Source organism: Gymnodraco acuticeps, unplaced genomic scaffold (assembly GCF_902827175.1).
Source record: "Gymnodraco acuticeps unplaced genomic scaffold, fGymAcu1.1, whole genome shotgun sequence".
In the NCBI taxonomy this organism is placed as follows: domain Eukaryota; kingdom Metazoa; phylum Chordata; class Actinopteri; order Perciformes; family Bathydraconidae; genus Gymnodraco; species Gymnodraco acuticeps.
In genome coordinates this window covers 686,479-698,948 of record NW_022992336.1, presented here as the reverse complement: position 1 = coordinate 698,948, position 12,470 = coordinate 686,479, and the positions used below count along the sequence as shown (strand labels likewise).

Genomic DNA, 12,470 nt, shown 5'->3' with positions numbered 1-12,470 from the left:
TCCACTGCTGTCTCCTTGCTGAAGTTGAACAGATTTTCTTCCTTTTCTTGAAGACTTACGGCTAACTAAAAACCCGAGAAAGTGTACCTCTGCTGCTTTTCTATGAGCTACCAATACAGACACTCCTCTGATTAATCACAATATTATGGTTGCTACTAGAAGTCTGAATTTTAAATGTTGGGATGATCTATTATAAAGGATCGGGTACTTTTCCAGAAAAAAAGCAAAATGGTAAATGCACATTGGTTGGTTTTAATTGTTTTCCCGTAAGGAAGTTATTTTAAGAAGCTGTTTCTCATGGCGTTATGCTGTGAAAATCAGACCCTTGAACATCATTGTCAGTGATCAACAACTATACCACTGTGTTGCTTTTTGTGTACATCACAGTCAAAAAACATGTATTTGAAAGAAGAAATCTTTACAAAAGAAAGCCCAAAAATAAGCGTTTATATCTCAGTGATTGCATTATTCATGTATAAGTGAGGTAATTTTGAAGTGAGTAAATGTCACCTGTCAACTAGAATTCAAAAACAGAAATTGGGAACGTCTGCAAAATATTCTACTGAATGGAAAACCAAGAGCCTTGTCCATGGTCAAGTCCCAGTTAGCCTGACAGCCTGTGGACACTGTAAACTCAGTCACAAGCAGTCCAGTGCAGCTACAAGCCTGAGAACAAAGAAGCTGTCTCTCCCTTCTCCCTCTGGATTGTCAAGAGAAAGTACAGCTTGTAGGTTGAGTCAAACAGTTATTTCTGAAAAAAAGGGTGGAGAGCACATCGCTTGGCTGACTCATCATAATTTAGAGGGAAAATGAATCCCCCTTCTTCCACCTGAGAAGAGGAGAGATAGAGAGGAAAGCTGAGAGCAAGGAGAGAGAAGGGTAGAGTCAGAGAAGGCGGGAAGCGGACATTAGGCTTGATTGAGACGCATGGCAGACGGAGAATCACCTAGCGCGCCAGAGCACATCCTCACAGTTGGCCAGGCTGTCTCTCAAAACTCTCCAAATAGTCTAAAGTCGACCTGTTGGAGTTACTGAGTCGTCACACTACATGTTGTAGCCCAGGAGCAATGGGCCTGCAAAGGTGTCTCCTTTCCTCTCTCTGCGGGACTTGTTAGCGGTGCTATTTTGGAACCTCTGCCTTCATTCTCGCTGCTGCAAAACACCTTGAGGTGTACCACATGCTTTAGAAAATTCTGGTTCTTGTTGAAAAGCAATCCTGTGGAAATGGTTGGATTTAACCTTCTAAAATTGTAAATGGTTTCAAAGCAGCAAGTGCACCGGCAGCACGAGTTTTCATGCATGACAACAACGCTACGATTATTTTCAAGCTCATCCAAAACACAGAATTTTACATCTTTGACCTGTACAGTATGTTCAATTTGGAACCAAACTCCTTCTCTATGTACAATGATGTTTTGCAAGCACTCTAAAGGGACCATAGGGTAATATGGATACTTTATGTCCACAAAGTTGTGCAGCAAAAGCTGATTGGCACGTGTGCATGCACAGGGAATGAACATCCTCATCTGGTAATTGGAGTTTAACTGACTTGGCTGTATCTAAACCACATGGCAGAGTGAGAAAGAAGTTTGCTTTCTGAAATACTTTCAAATGAATGTTAACAATCTGAACAAAAATCAATGATTTCTGCATTACACTGAGTTAGATGACACCAATACCATTTTGAGATCATGGAAATGCCAATGCAGAAACTTTTCCCTTTAGTGCGACTCAAAAGGTCGCGGCACAACTTACCTTCAAACGCAAACAAGACAGATAACAACATTTAAAAAAACGAGATCATATCATAAAATAGCTAATTGGCAAACATTATTACAAGACATTGTTAGACATTAAAGCATAAATACAACTCCCAAATCACCAGGCAAGAATGTCAATGTTGGACAATTTCCCTAAACACTCAATCATGTTCAGGGTTAAAGTTTTTTTTAATGTTCAATTAATGCCAGTTTCTTCCAATTCTTAAACAATCTGCCCACAGCAACTTTAGTAGCATTAAGGTTGGAAAAATATAGCAGGTATCATCATCATATTAACTATGATTTAGGATCTTCAACTTAAAGTGGGCAAGAGCAGAATGTGGTTCGGATGATAAAAAGCAAAAAGGATGCATTGCAGTTGTCAACAATTTGCAGAGTCATGCATTTTATTACAACAATACACTCTTTGTATCAGAAAGTCAACTTGTGTTTTATTTCTTGCAGATGCCTGGCAGTGTTTCTTAAGGAAGTACTAAATGAATACACACAACTCAGAGGAAGATACTCAGGATGGATGGTGAACAGGGTTAATCTCAATGTGTATATACTGTATATATATGTGTTCTCTTTATTATTAACAAGCTACATAATTAGCTTATAGTGGCCTATAGATATGTATCACTTGAACCAGTAAAGAAAAGAACAGCAAACTGTGTAAAAACAAGTTGCTAATGTTATTGCAACAAACTGTACATTTCCTTTCATTCAACCTGTGCACAGATGCACTGTAAACAAATAACAGGTTCATATAATCTACATAGACATGGACTTTAGCGTATGATAGAAGTGTGAGTATAAGTTGATGTATGTTATTGTCAGAGGCCAGCAAAATGGAGAGACATTAAAATTGCTCCTTTGTGAAAAAAAAAAAAATCTTATAGCTCAGAGAAACTGGAGAGCCTCATTTGTATGTTTTGTTGGACCTCCCGAACACAATGGAAAATGGAAGCAAAGGTCAGTGTTAAGTCTCCCCTGGCTTTTGTACTTTAAACAACAATATTGTATTGATCTGTCCTGAATGATAAACACAAATGTGTTGGTAAAACACAGTCTCTTTTGACCTTTAGCAATTACTTCTACATGGCTTTACCAGTATTGCAGATGAAAAAAATAACAATGTCCAATTCATTTTCTTTTCTTTCTATTTCTTTGTGTGTAACTAAACCCTACACCTCTCTCAAGTACAGCTAGCTCACAAAACAAAAGAAGATGTTTGGCCAATTTCACAGATTCTGCTGTTTACAATGTAATGTATGGTATTGCTGTGGCCGTGCTGTTGTATAATACTGGGTCAAACAGATGGGGAGACCTTAGAACTAAAGACATTTGAAAATGTTTTTGAACTTTAAATACATGTGGTTCTTCACTATGTAAATTCCCTAAGATATTGAAGTGACTGTTATGTTGTATATATGTATTGTTGTGTTTTATCTTAATGTGTGCATATGTGTAAATGTCTCTGTTGATTGTATATCTATAGGATATACATATGTGTATACATGTTTGTATACATATGTGTATATTTGTATTATTGTATTTTTGTATTCGGGATTGTTGGAAACGTTATTTCGATCTCTGTCTGTACACACAAACTGAAAGATTGACATTAAAGTTGACTTTGACTTTTGGATGTTCTGCCCAACCACATGCTGCGTCTTTGTTTACTCCATAACATTAAATCTACCAGCTACAAATGTGATGCAAGATATCTCATGGACTTGGAAGATACTAAGATTGTACCGGGTTATAAATAAAATAGCAAACAAAATCACAATTCAGCCTCAAAATAGCCAGAGAGAGAACATCCCAGATGCCTGCTTATAGAATTGCAGTTATCTGCTGGTGAGCTTAACTGGGTCTAAGTTGTCCGGCAGAGTCGAAGTGTGTTGTGATGACCCGTGATTAGACCCTCTTGGCCTTTCCTCTGACTCTAAGAGGGTGTGAGATTACAACCCTGGACTTGTATGGAGGAACTACAATCACTACTAAGCCAACCTAGCCAAACTTAGAAACACAATTTAACTGACTTTTTATTGTGAGTGCTTTTAGAAGCTGTTAAGAACATTTAATTGTGTTTTAATCAATTATATTAGGATGATATAATGTCTAATCTAATTGAAATCTAAAACATACACACTCAGTTCAGTCAGAGTGACTGAGACGGTGAAAAGCGATGCCCTGCAGGCTCAAACCTCTTGACCTGTGGAACGACTGCAGGGAGGTGATGATAGAGCCCTGATAGGGGCCAGTCACTGGGGCCTCAAGGCACATCCTGGACATGTCTTTCAGGCAGCAGGGCTCTGAACACAGCCACAAATACACACACATGATCACACACACGTAAGCCATATCTCCAAGCAGTTGGAGGTAGAATAAGAGGAGGCACTTTGGATTTATAAGCAGAGGGGTACATATTATCATCCTGGCAGCTGTGGAGGGGTATCATGGTGGTCCTTCAGACACAAAATCTGTTGAACTTTTCTTTGTGTAATATGCTCTACCATGGTCATTTTTCTTTACTCAACTCTTACTTTGAATTCCTCTGTGTATTATTCAGAACGATATCAATATATTCACTGGCTAAGATCAGCCATGCCAAGCATTCACATCCACTGACATTTAGATGTAATTCAATCCTTAGGAAAACACATGTTTTTCATAAATGATATGATTACACACCTGAAGGCTGTTTTCTTCATTGTAGTTTTGCAGCTTTGAATTTATATTTTCTTATAATAATGCACTTTGTTTTAATTGGAATAAAAGGCCATTCAATTGATTCTTGAAAGGGTGCAGGCCAGAACAACAGCATGTCTTGTGTGTGTGTGTGTGTGTGTGTGTGTGTGTGTGTGTGTGTGTGTGTGTGTGTGTGTGTGTGTGTGTGTGTGTGTGTGTGTGGTCTCTCTACACTGCTCTTTGTGTGAGGCCATGCTTCATATTTTCATTTAAGCTTTGATCACATTACTGCTATTCTCACCATATTAATGTTAGTCAATGAATAGATTAAATATTCAATTAAGCCCAATGTGTGTGTGCGGCGTGCGTTAAAGTGTTTTTGTGTGTGTGTGTTGATGTGTAATGATGTGTAAATATATTTATGGCTCAGGGTCACAGTGGTATTAACCTGACCCAGACTCTGTCTCTCTGGGGAAGCTCCGTGCTGCTGATTGTTCTGTGTTTAAGTCAGCTTTTCAAGGGCCTTCTGCTAGAACCAGAGCGTGTGTTTGACAGGATGCTTGTTTGAAAAAATGGAGGAAGTTAAGAAAAGGTTTCATAAGTTTAAGGGTATTGCTTGGACCCCCTGTCTTGAGACTATCATGCTGCGCAGCTCTGGTGGACATTGTCTTTCAGAAAGTGACATAGAGCTTATATGAATCCCTTTACTCAGCTAACTCGCAGGAGGACTACACACCGCTGCTCACTTACGTGCTGCTTTTACCAAGCGGGCAAGGTATTCAGTTAAATGTCCCATCAGTCAGGCATATGCCAAAGGCCTACATCTTATTCAAGTTTTTAAACCTCTAATTGGTAACGTTTAAAAGGCGTTTAAGAGTGCCCTTTCTTCTCCCTTTTCTCATTTCCCATTTAATGTGTTGTGTCAAAGTCTATTACCTCAGTTGGACGTTTCTGTCCCTTAAGTTGAAAAAGGGAAGGGGAAGGGGGGGGGGGGTAGAGAAAAAGAGAGAGATGGAGAGAGTGAGAGAGGTAGAAGGGGGTTGGGGGGGGAGAAAAAAAAGAGAAGCCATCAGCTGAGGTTTGCCAGGTCGATAAAGCTTTTAGATTTGGAGATGTTTTCAGGGGGAGCCCATTTCCTGCGGCTAAGAGTTGTTAATGGAGCTTAAGGAATTATCTTATGACTCTCCGTTTGAGAGCAGTTTATTCCAGCCCGGACCCCGCTCCTGTGTCGGAGTGGCTGAATATGCTGCTGTCAACCCCGCTTAATGAAAAGTAACGCGTCGCTGATTACAGTTTTATTTGGTCTCTATGTAAAAAGCCCCTGTTAATTTACCATCGCGCTCCCTCTGTGTGTTCGTATTTGCCACGGCTGAATGATTTAGTTATAGCCGGCTTCTCTCTCTCTCCCCCCCTCTCTCTCACACACACTTCGTGTCTCTTTCTCTCTAATACAAAGCCACTTGGTTCAGAGGTCTAATAAAATCTGTCTTCATGCTAAATTAATTAAATGTCGAGACTCCATTGTTTTATCTGTGAGGCCTTTAACTCTGGCCTAATTTTTCTATCAGTGGCCATGAAAAATTAAACACAATCTTGCATGTATAGGTTAATAAATATCCTTACACCATGGAAACGGAGAAAAAAACACACCTTTTTTATGTGCATCACCTGTCAGATATCTTTTCCCTGACAACGTTTTCTCTGTTTATTTTGCGGTCATGTCACTGTCCTTTGGAAGTGCTGCAGGCAACGTTTTACGAGGCAGGAAGGCAAATAAAAACATACATCCTGAGTCCGATTTATAGAAAATCCCTATTGTCCACTACTGCACTTTTTTCCATGAGATGGGGGGGCTTTTACCATTAAAATGCATCACTGAACCCCCCCTTCTTCCCCTTTCCCCCTCTCTCGCAGGACAGACGGAGTCCCCCGAGAGCTCCACTTTCACCATTACTGTCAAGTACCCTTGACTCCTTTCTTTTTGCCCTTTTATCTACAACAACTAATTCGAGTTCCTTTGCCCTTTTCACTTTTAGACGACGTGAGTGCCTCCCCTCGTAAAGCCCTTTCACTTTCCAGAGGGAGGAATCAGCATCCAGGCTGTTTTTCTGCAGGGCCCCGTCTCGAGGAAATTGAGGGGTTAGTGTCAAAACGAAAACTCTTCACTTCAAATTATTTCGCAGGGCCTCGGTTTTGAACCCGTTAATGGACGTATGGCGAATAACTTACCCTTTTGACAGCTGCATCATGGACGGTGTTGAGATGTTTCGATAATATTATCTGAGAGCAGAGAGGGGAAATCAATAGCCTGACATGAAATATGACTGCGAACATCCCAATTACAGCCTGTTTAGAGGGAATTAATGAGGCAGATCTTAGATACTGATATTGTTCTGTCTTGAGGGTTGAGCTGCCTCATTTTCTCCCTGTCACTAAATTAGAGTGGGTGTTTTTTTTTCTGAGAAATAACACACATATGTTCGATTGTGCATGTTTTAATGGGTTCAGAATGAATTGAGCTGCTTTGATAAATCAGATTGCGTTTAAAAAGGCGTATTAGGCCTCATGTGTTCTAGTTGCAAAGTTGTGTACTGAGTTTTAGATGAAACAAATGTAATTGATTGGATTTCAGCACCATAGACAGCGACTCGACCCAACTTCAGAAACGGACTGCTTTTATTTTCAGTGAACAAAGTTGAGACGCTCTCATCCACCTCATAAGAGAGCTGTGCATTTGTGAGACTTTTTTTTCATTTAATAGTGATACTCAACTGTTGAGACCTAAATAATATTCAATTACATTTGCATGCGCATAGTAAAGAAAAATCAATAAGGAAAGGAGTCATGTAAACCTTAGGCCTATTTTTTCCCAAAGATGTAAACTTTTAGTTATACATTTCAATAAGTACTGTGCGTGCGTTAACTCAAATAAGCCAAACCGATCCGGTTATGTCACTTGTGTAACGCCGATGTAACAGTATACCTTTAAAAAAACGAATAAAACATAAAGAGGAAACCATGGAGACGAAATAGTATTTTCCACCCGACTTTGAGTCAGTCATAAAGAGTTTCTCCTCTTGTTTTGCAATAAAAGGGTCTTTTGGTTTTGTTAGGAGCAGAACAGTTTGTTGATAGTTTTTGGGAAACTCATGGCACTGTCTTTGGGGGAGTCTTGGTGGTGCTGCTGCAAGGCGGAAGTGCTCCTCTCAGCCTCCAGGAGCGCGCCTTTGGTGTTCGCGCTCCAAGAGACGGTGGTGTTGGTCAGGGCCTGGCTCAAAGTGCTGTGCCTGAACAACGGGTCGTGGAAAACCCCGTCCACCCAGTTTCTCAGGGTCGTGACCGGCGAGTCCTGCCTGTTGTCCAGGCCGGTCACGGGTGAGGTAGCTATGGGGGGCGGGCTGAGGGAGGAGGGCGGCGGCTGGCACCTCAGCATACAGGACGGATACTCAGTCTGGTTCAGGGAAGTCGCAGTTTGGGCCAAAGACCAGATGCGAGGCTTGCCGTCTAAAATCTGATGCCCCTGTTGCTGCTGCTGCTGCTGGTTATAACATGCCTTCGCCAGCTGTCTGCTGTCCACCTGGAAGTCTTCCGGGTTCGTTTTGAGACAACTTTTGCTCAAGTCCTGTTCCCCTCCCAGAGAAACAGGGATGGAGATTTTCAGAGACGAGTCCTTGATGAGGTGTTCTGCGGGGCAGTCACCCGTCGTTGACATGTGTGTGTTCATGTGGTAGCGGTGCTTCAGCTCACACTCCGAGTTCTCAGACTCCAGCGTGTCGAAGTCGTCCAAGTCGCTCAACTGGAGATCTTTATCAGGCCGACTTCTTGTCTCTGGGAGAAAGAGAACAGAGGGAGACGGCAGACATGTCAGTGAAGATGTGGAGTCAGATCTTATAATGGCATCAATCAAGTATTGAACTGCAATCACTCTTGAAAAATAAACAATTATAAAAACAATGTCTGCAGCCTGATAAATGAATCCTGAAACGTTTCATCATAAATCCACTGTAACCAGACGATTTTCTATGTTATCATTAATTATATTAATTTCATCCTATAACAAATAATGTCAGGATTTGTTGAAAACAAGTTGAAAAAAACAGAACATCATGTAACCTTAAATACAAAAAAATAGCTAAACTTATATTCAGTGATTTTACCTTCCTCCTTATCCCTTTGTGCAAATATAAGGTCTCTCTAATTGTAAAGTGTGTTATGTGGATGCAGTCCTTCTGCAGGCAATTCACATAAAACAGACGATAATGTTAATTTGATAAATTACAAATAAATGCCTTGGTTTCAGCAAGGTGGATATTTTAAGAATATAATGTAAAAGGCTAAACAAATGTTAAGGCCTTATTGTCCTTTGTGTCTTACCATCAGTATGATACAGTATTTAACAATAATACCCACATTTAATACATATTATTATTGGGACAGTTAGAACATACGGTACAAGTAATCAATACAATGTAAGAGTGATAGGATTGCCTCTGATACATGTCCTATTTTAATTGACATTCATAAAAACAAATATAAAAAGACAGTGTGGTAAAATCATCCGGGTTTACAGTGTGGTGGATGAAATCTAGTACATTTAAACAAAAGTTGTTAAGGTGTATGGTAACAGTACACTCGACAAAGCAGTGTCATCACAATTCTTGTTCTTTTGTGATTATTATTTATTCATCATTATCCATCAAAGTTGAATAACATAACATGTAACTGGATATTTGCTCTCTTTTCAAGCTACAGCTAAACATATTCGACCTGAGCTCCTCCAACAATGCAACATATATAATACAATAAAAAATGCAAAAAGTCTATATACATGTAAATAGAATAGGATATGTACAAGAACAGAATATTAAATTACATTTAAGACAAGTTGTCACAACCTAATAGTTCTTTCTTTATTTCAGCAGAGTAATAATGCATTGTGACACTTACCATCCTCATTGTTCTCGCTTTTGATCTGCTCCTCCTGAGACCCATCATCATCCTCGTCATATCTCTTCTCCTCTGAGCCCTTGTTTCTGGGCGGCCATGTCATCTTGTTCTCCTTCTTCAGCCTCCTCCTGGCGTTGGCGAACCACGTGGAGACCTGCGTCAGGGTCATCTTGGTGATGATGGCCAGCATGATCTTCTCCCCTTTAGTCGGGTACGGGTTCTTCCGGTGCTCCTGCAGCCAGGCCTTCAGGGTGCTGGTTGTCTCACGCGTGGCGTTCTTTCGCCTTGTTCCCCCATCCATGGAACCGTATCTGTTAAATGAAAAGAACACAATGGTACTGACAAGGTAAATACAACATGTGATGCTTGTTGGGTTACAATTTCTAAAGTGTTGGCATGGCAGTTTCTTTCTGAACACCATGACTGAGCCATCTGCTTGTTGGAATGTTGAAATGATTCATAGCACACTTTATACGCCTGAAAATCCCACTGATATATCTGTGCCCCTTCCTTATGGTGTGAACATTGAAAGTAGACCTCATGTCACTTAAGGGACACCATTTAGAAAAGACAGGGGAGGGGTAGGTTTATGAGTAGACCACCAATCTTTAAAATGTAATATTGTCAGTATATTGCATTTTTGTTCATAAGCCATTTTCTGTGAGAGCACATCAATTGCTAAAACCCCTCCGACATCCCTCTGTAACACCCACTCTGGTATTTAAAGTGTGCGATCAGTTCAGAAATATGTAAATGATCCTACCATGTTTGGACATGATGCTATATATTCCCCAATATCCCTATTAAAACCATTCTTAACGTGACGTAGGCTAAGACTCAATACGCACAAATATCAACCATAGAGCTCCATTTAAAATGCACAGTGTTGATTTTCAGTCAGCAGTGAGCTGTAAAAGTCCTCTCAAGGGAGGCTTTTATGATGCTTTTATAGCTCCGTACAGCTTAGTGCAGGTCAAGCACTGCTAAGGGAATCAAGAGGAGAGGAGCGCTGCACCTTTCTATACCCCTGCGCTGTTTTCTCGCAGATAAAATAGACTGTAAAATTGCTTTATTGAGTGTAATGATGAGCCCTCAGGTAAAAGGCGGGCGCAGACTGAGTGGTAATGCTGTAGGCCTGCTTGTTTTTCTGAGTACCACTAATTCTGTTTTGCCTCAGACTTTTAGGCCTTTTGCTGGCTGTGCATTTATTAGCATTCCTGCTGACACGTATTTGCCCTTCATACTGAATTTAGAGTGATTGGTAAAAGTATCTGGATCAAGGTTTAGGTAAGGTAAAGGATGTGAACTCCCAAAACAAATCAATATGACAATTTACTGATCAATTAAAACAACGCCATCAAAAAGCGTTAGATATCCAATGCATTTAGGTTTGAGCAGGCATCTTCATAGATGTTGGTACTATTCAGAAAGAGTGTTGATCACAGGTTATCATTTACGCTCTAAATTTCAAGCACATCGCAGGCTTAATCTGGACGTCATGTCATTATTGGAAAGACCTTTCAATATGGCAGGCATGCTCTTCACAACACTGAAGAGGCCTTGTGTCTTTTTCTGAAAGGGCCTCATCACCTCATCAGGAAAGAAATGTGTCATGAGATGAAGGTGATGACCCAGTGTTGCTGGATGTGATGAAAATGGCCCTGACCTCCGGAATAATTGATTTAACGCTGGGAAAACTAACCCTACACTAGTGCACAATACTTTAGGAGTTACTTTAGTTTTCATCGCATCTGGTTTTAGCCGCTTAAAACAGCAAATCTGTTTTACAGTGGGCGTGAAGGCACAGCTCAAGATGAGCTTTACCTCTAATTTGCAATGTATTTGATTACACATGCAGTTTATTCAAATAGTTCTGATGTTTGCATTGACAACTAATACTGTACAGAAGACAAATCAACAGAAACAACATACCTGTCATACTGATACTGTCCCAAGGTAGGATCATAAGGGTAGTAGGCTGCCTGGGTTATTCCCGCATGTGCAGAAGCTGTGGCATCTTTAGTATCGAATGCTCCCTGCAATCATACAAAGAAAAGAGTTTTCAAGATGATAGAAATAGGAAATCAACTTACATTAATGTAACTTGTGTGGTGCTGAAAAAAATATATTCATATTGGCTGTATCAACAAAATCTGCTTGTTCATGTGTTTCCTTCGGGATATTGGACAGCAGATTGTGGAGTAAATAAGAATTTTGAAATATCTTCTAAGACTTACTAAAAATGCACATTGTCTATGGAATGCACACTCTTTAAACTAAGACTTTCAAAATGTTTTCTTTTTTTAAAAGAAATAATCTTTAGAAAAAAAGTATAGAATAGTTTATTAACTTGTTTAGTGTTTCCTAGCAAATTGTTTAGTGTTTCCTAGCAAATCAACAATGAGTGTTTCAAGCTAAAAAAGTTGTAATATTATCTAGCTGAATTATTATAAGAAAAAGCATTATGAATACTTTCCCTATTTTCTATGTGAGCATTTCAACACTAAGATATCTGGGACAACTACATTTTTGGACTTAGAAGGCCCATGTGTTTCTGTTGAGAATTCATTTTTAATACATTTTTGGATATTTAGAAAATAAATAATCCTGAATAATAATCCTGGTACAAATTAATTGTTTCCAATAGAAAACCATATTTTCTTAATGTAAACGAATTGGTTTATGCCTTGGTTCATAACAAATTACTTGTCTCAAGGAAACTGGCACTATCTCTCATGATGAAAGGCATTTTCAATTACTAAAAAAAAGTTGTGTTGAATGATAATATGCGGATACATCAAGAACAGTAAGCAGTGTAGAGCATAATAACATAGGAGAGGTGCCTGGCTTAACTCTCAGCACCCTGCGGCTCCATTAATCAATGCCAAGAGGGATCAGATGAAGGGCTTTACCAGCGAGTAGAAAGCCGAGGCGTCCGTGCCGTATGTAACGTAGTTCCCATATCCCTGACTGCCGGTGTACGGGCTCCCGTACACGCCCAACGCGGCGGCCGAGCTGAGCTCATGCCTCGCCGTGGCCAGCAGCCGGCTCTCGTACACGGGACAG

At 40.1% G+C, this 12,470-nt stretch overlaps 1 protein-coding gene across 1 annotated transcript in view; it reads right to left on the bottom strand.

Moving 5' to 3' along the window:
- Positions 1 to 7,566: 7,566 nt before the first annotated feature.
- Positions 7,567 to 12,470, bottom strand: part of irx4a (iroquois homeobox 4a) — a 5,928-nt gene continuing 1,024 nt past the window's right edge. Inside the window, exons 2-5 of the mRNA XM_034208628.1 lie at positions 12,317 to 12,470; positions 11,337 to 11,440; positions 9,405 to 9,715; positions 7,567 to 8,285 (exon numbers count right to left, since the gene is read on the bottom strand). The exon at positions 12,317 to 12,470 is cut by the window's right edge and continues 98 nt beyond it. Coding sequence (XP_034064519.1) covers positions 7,567 to 8,285; positions 9,405 to 9,715; positions 11,337 to 11,440; positions 12,317 to 12,470 — 1,288 coding nt within the window. The remainder of the gene's footprint in view (positions 8,286 to 9,404; positions 9,716 to 11,336; positions 11,441 to 12,316) is intronic.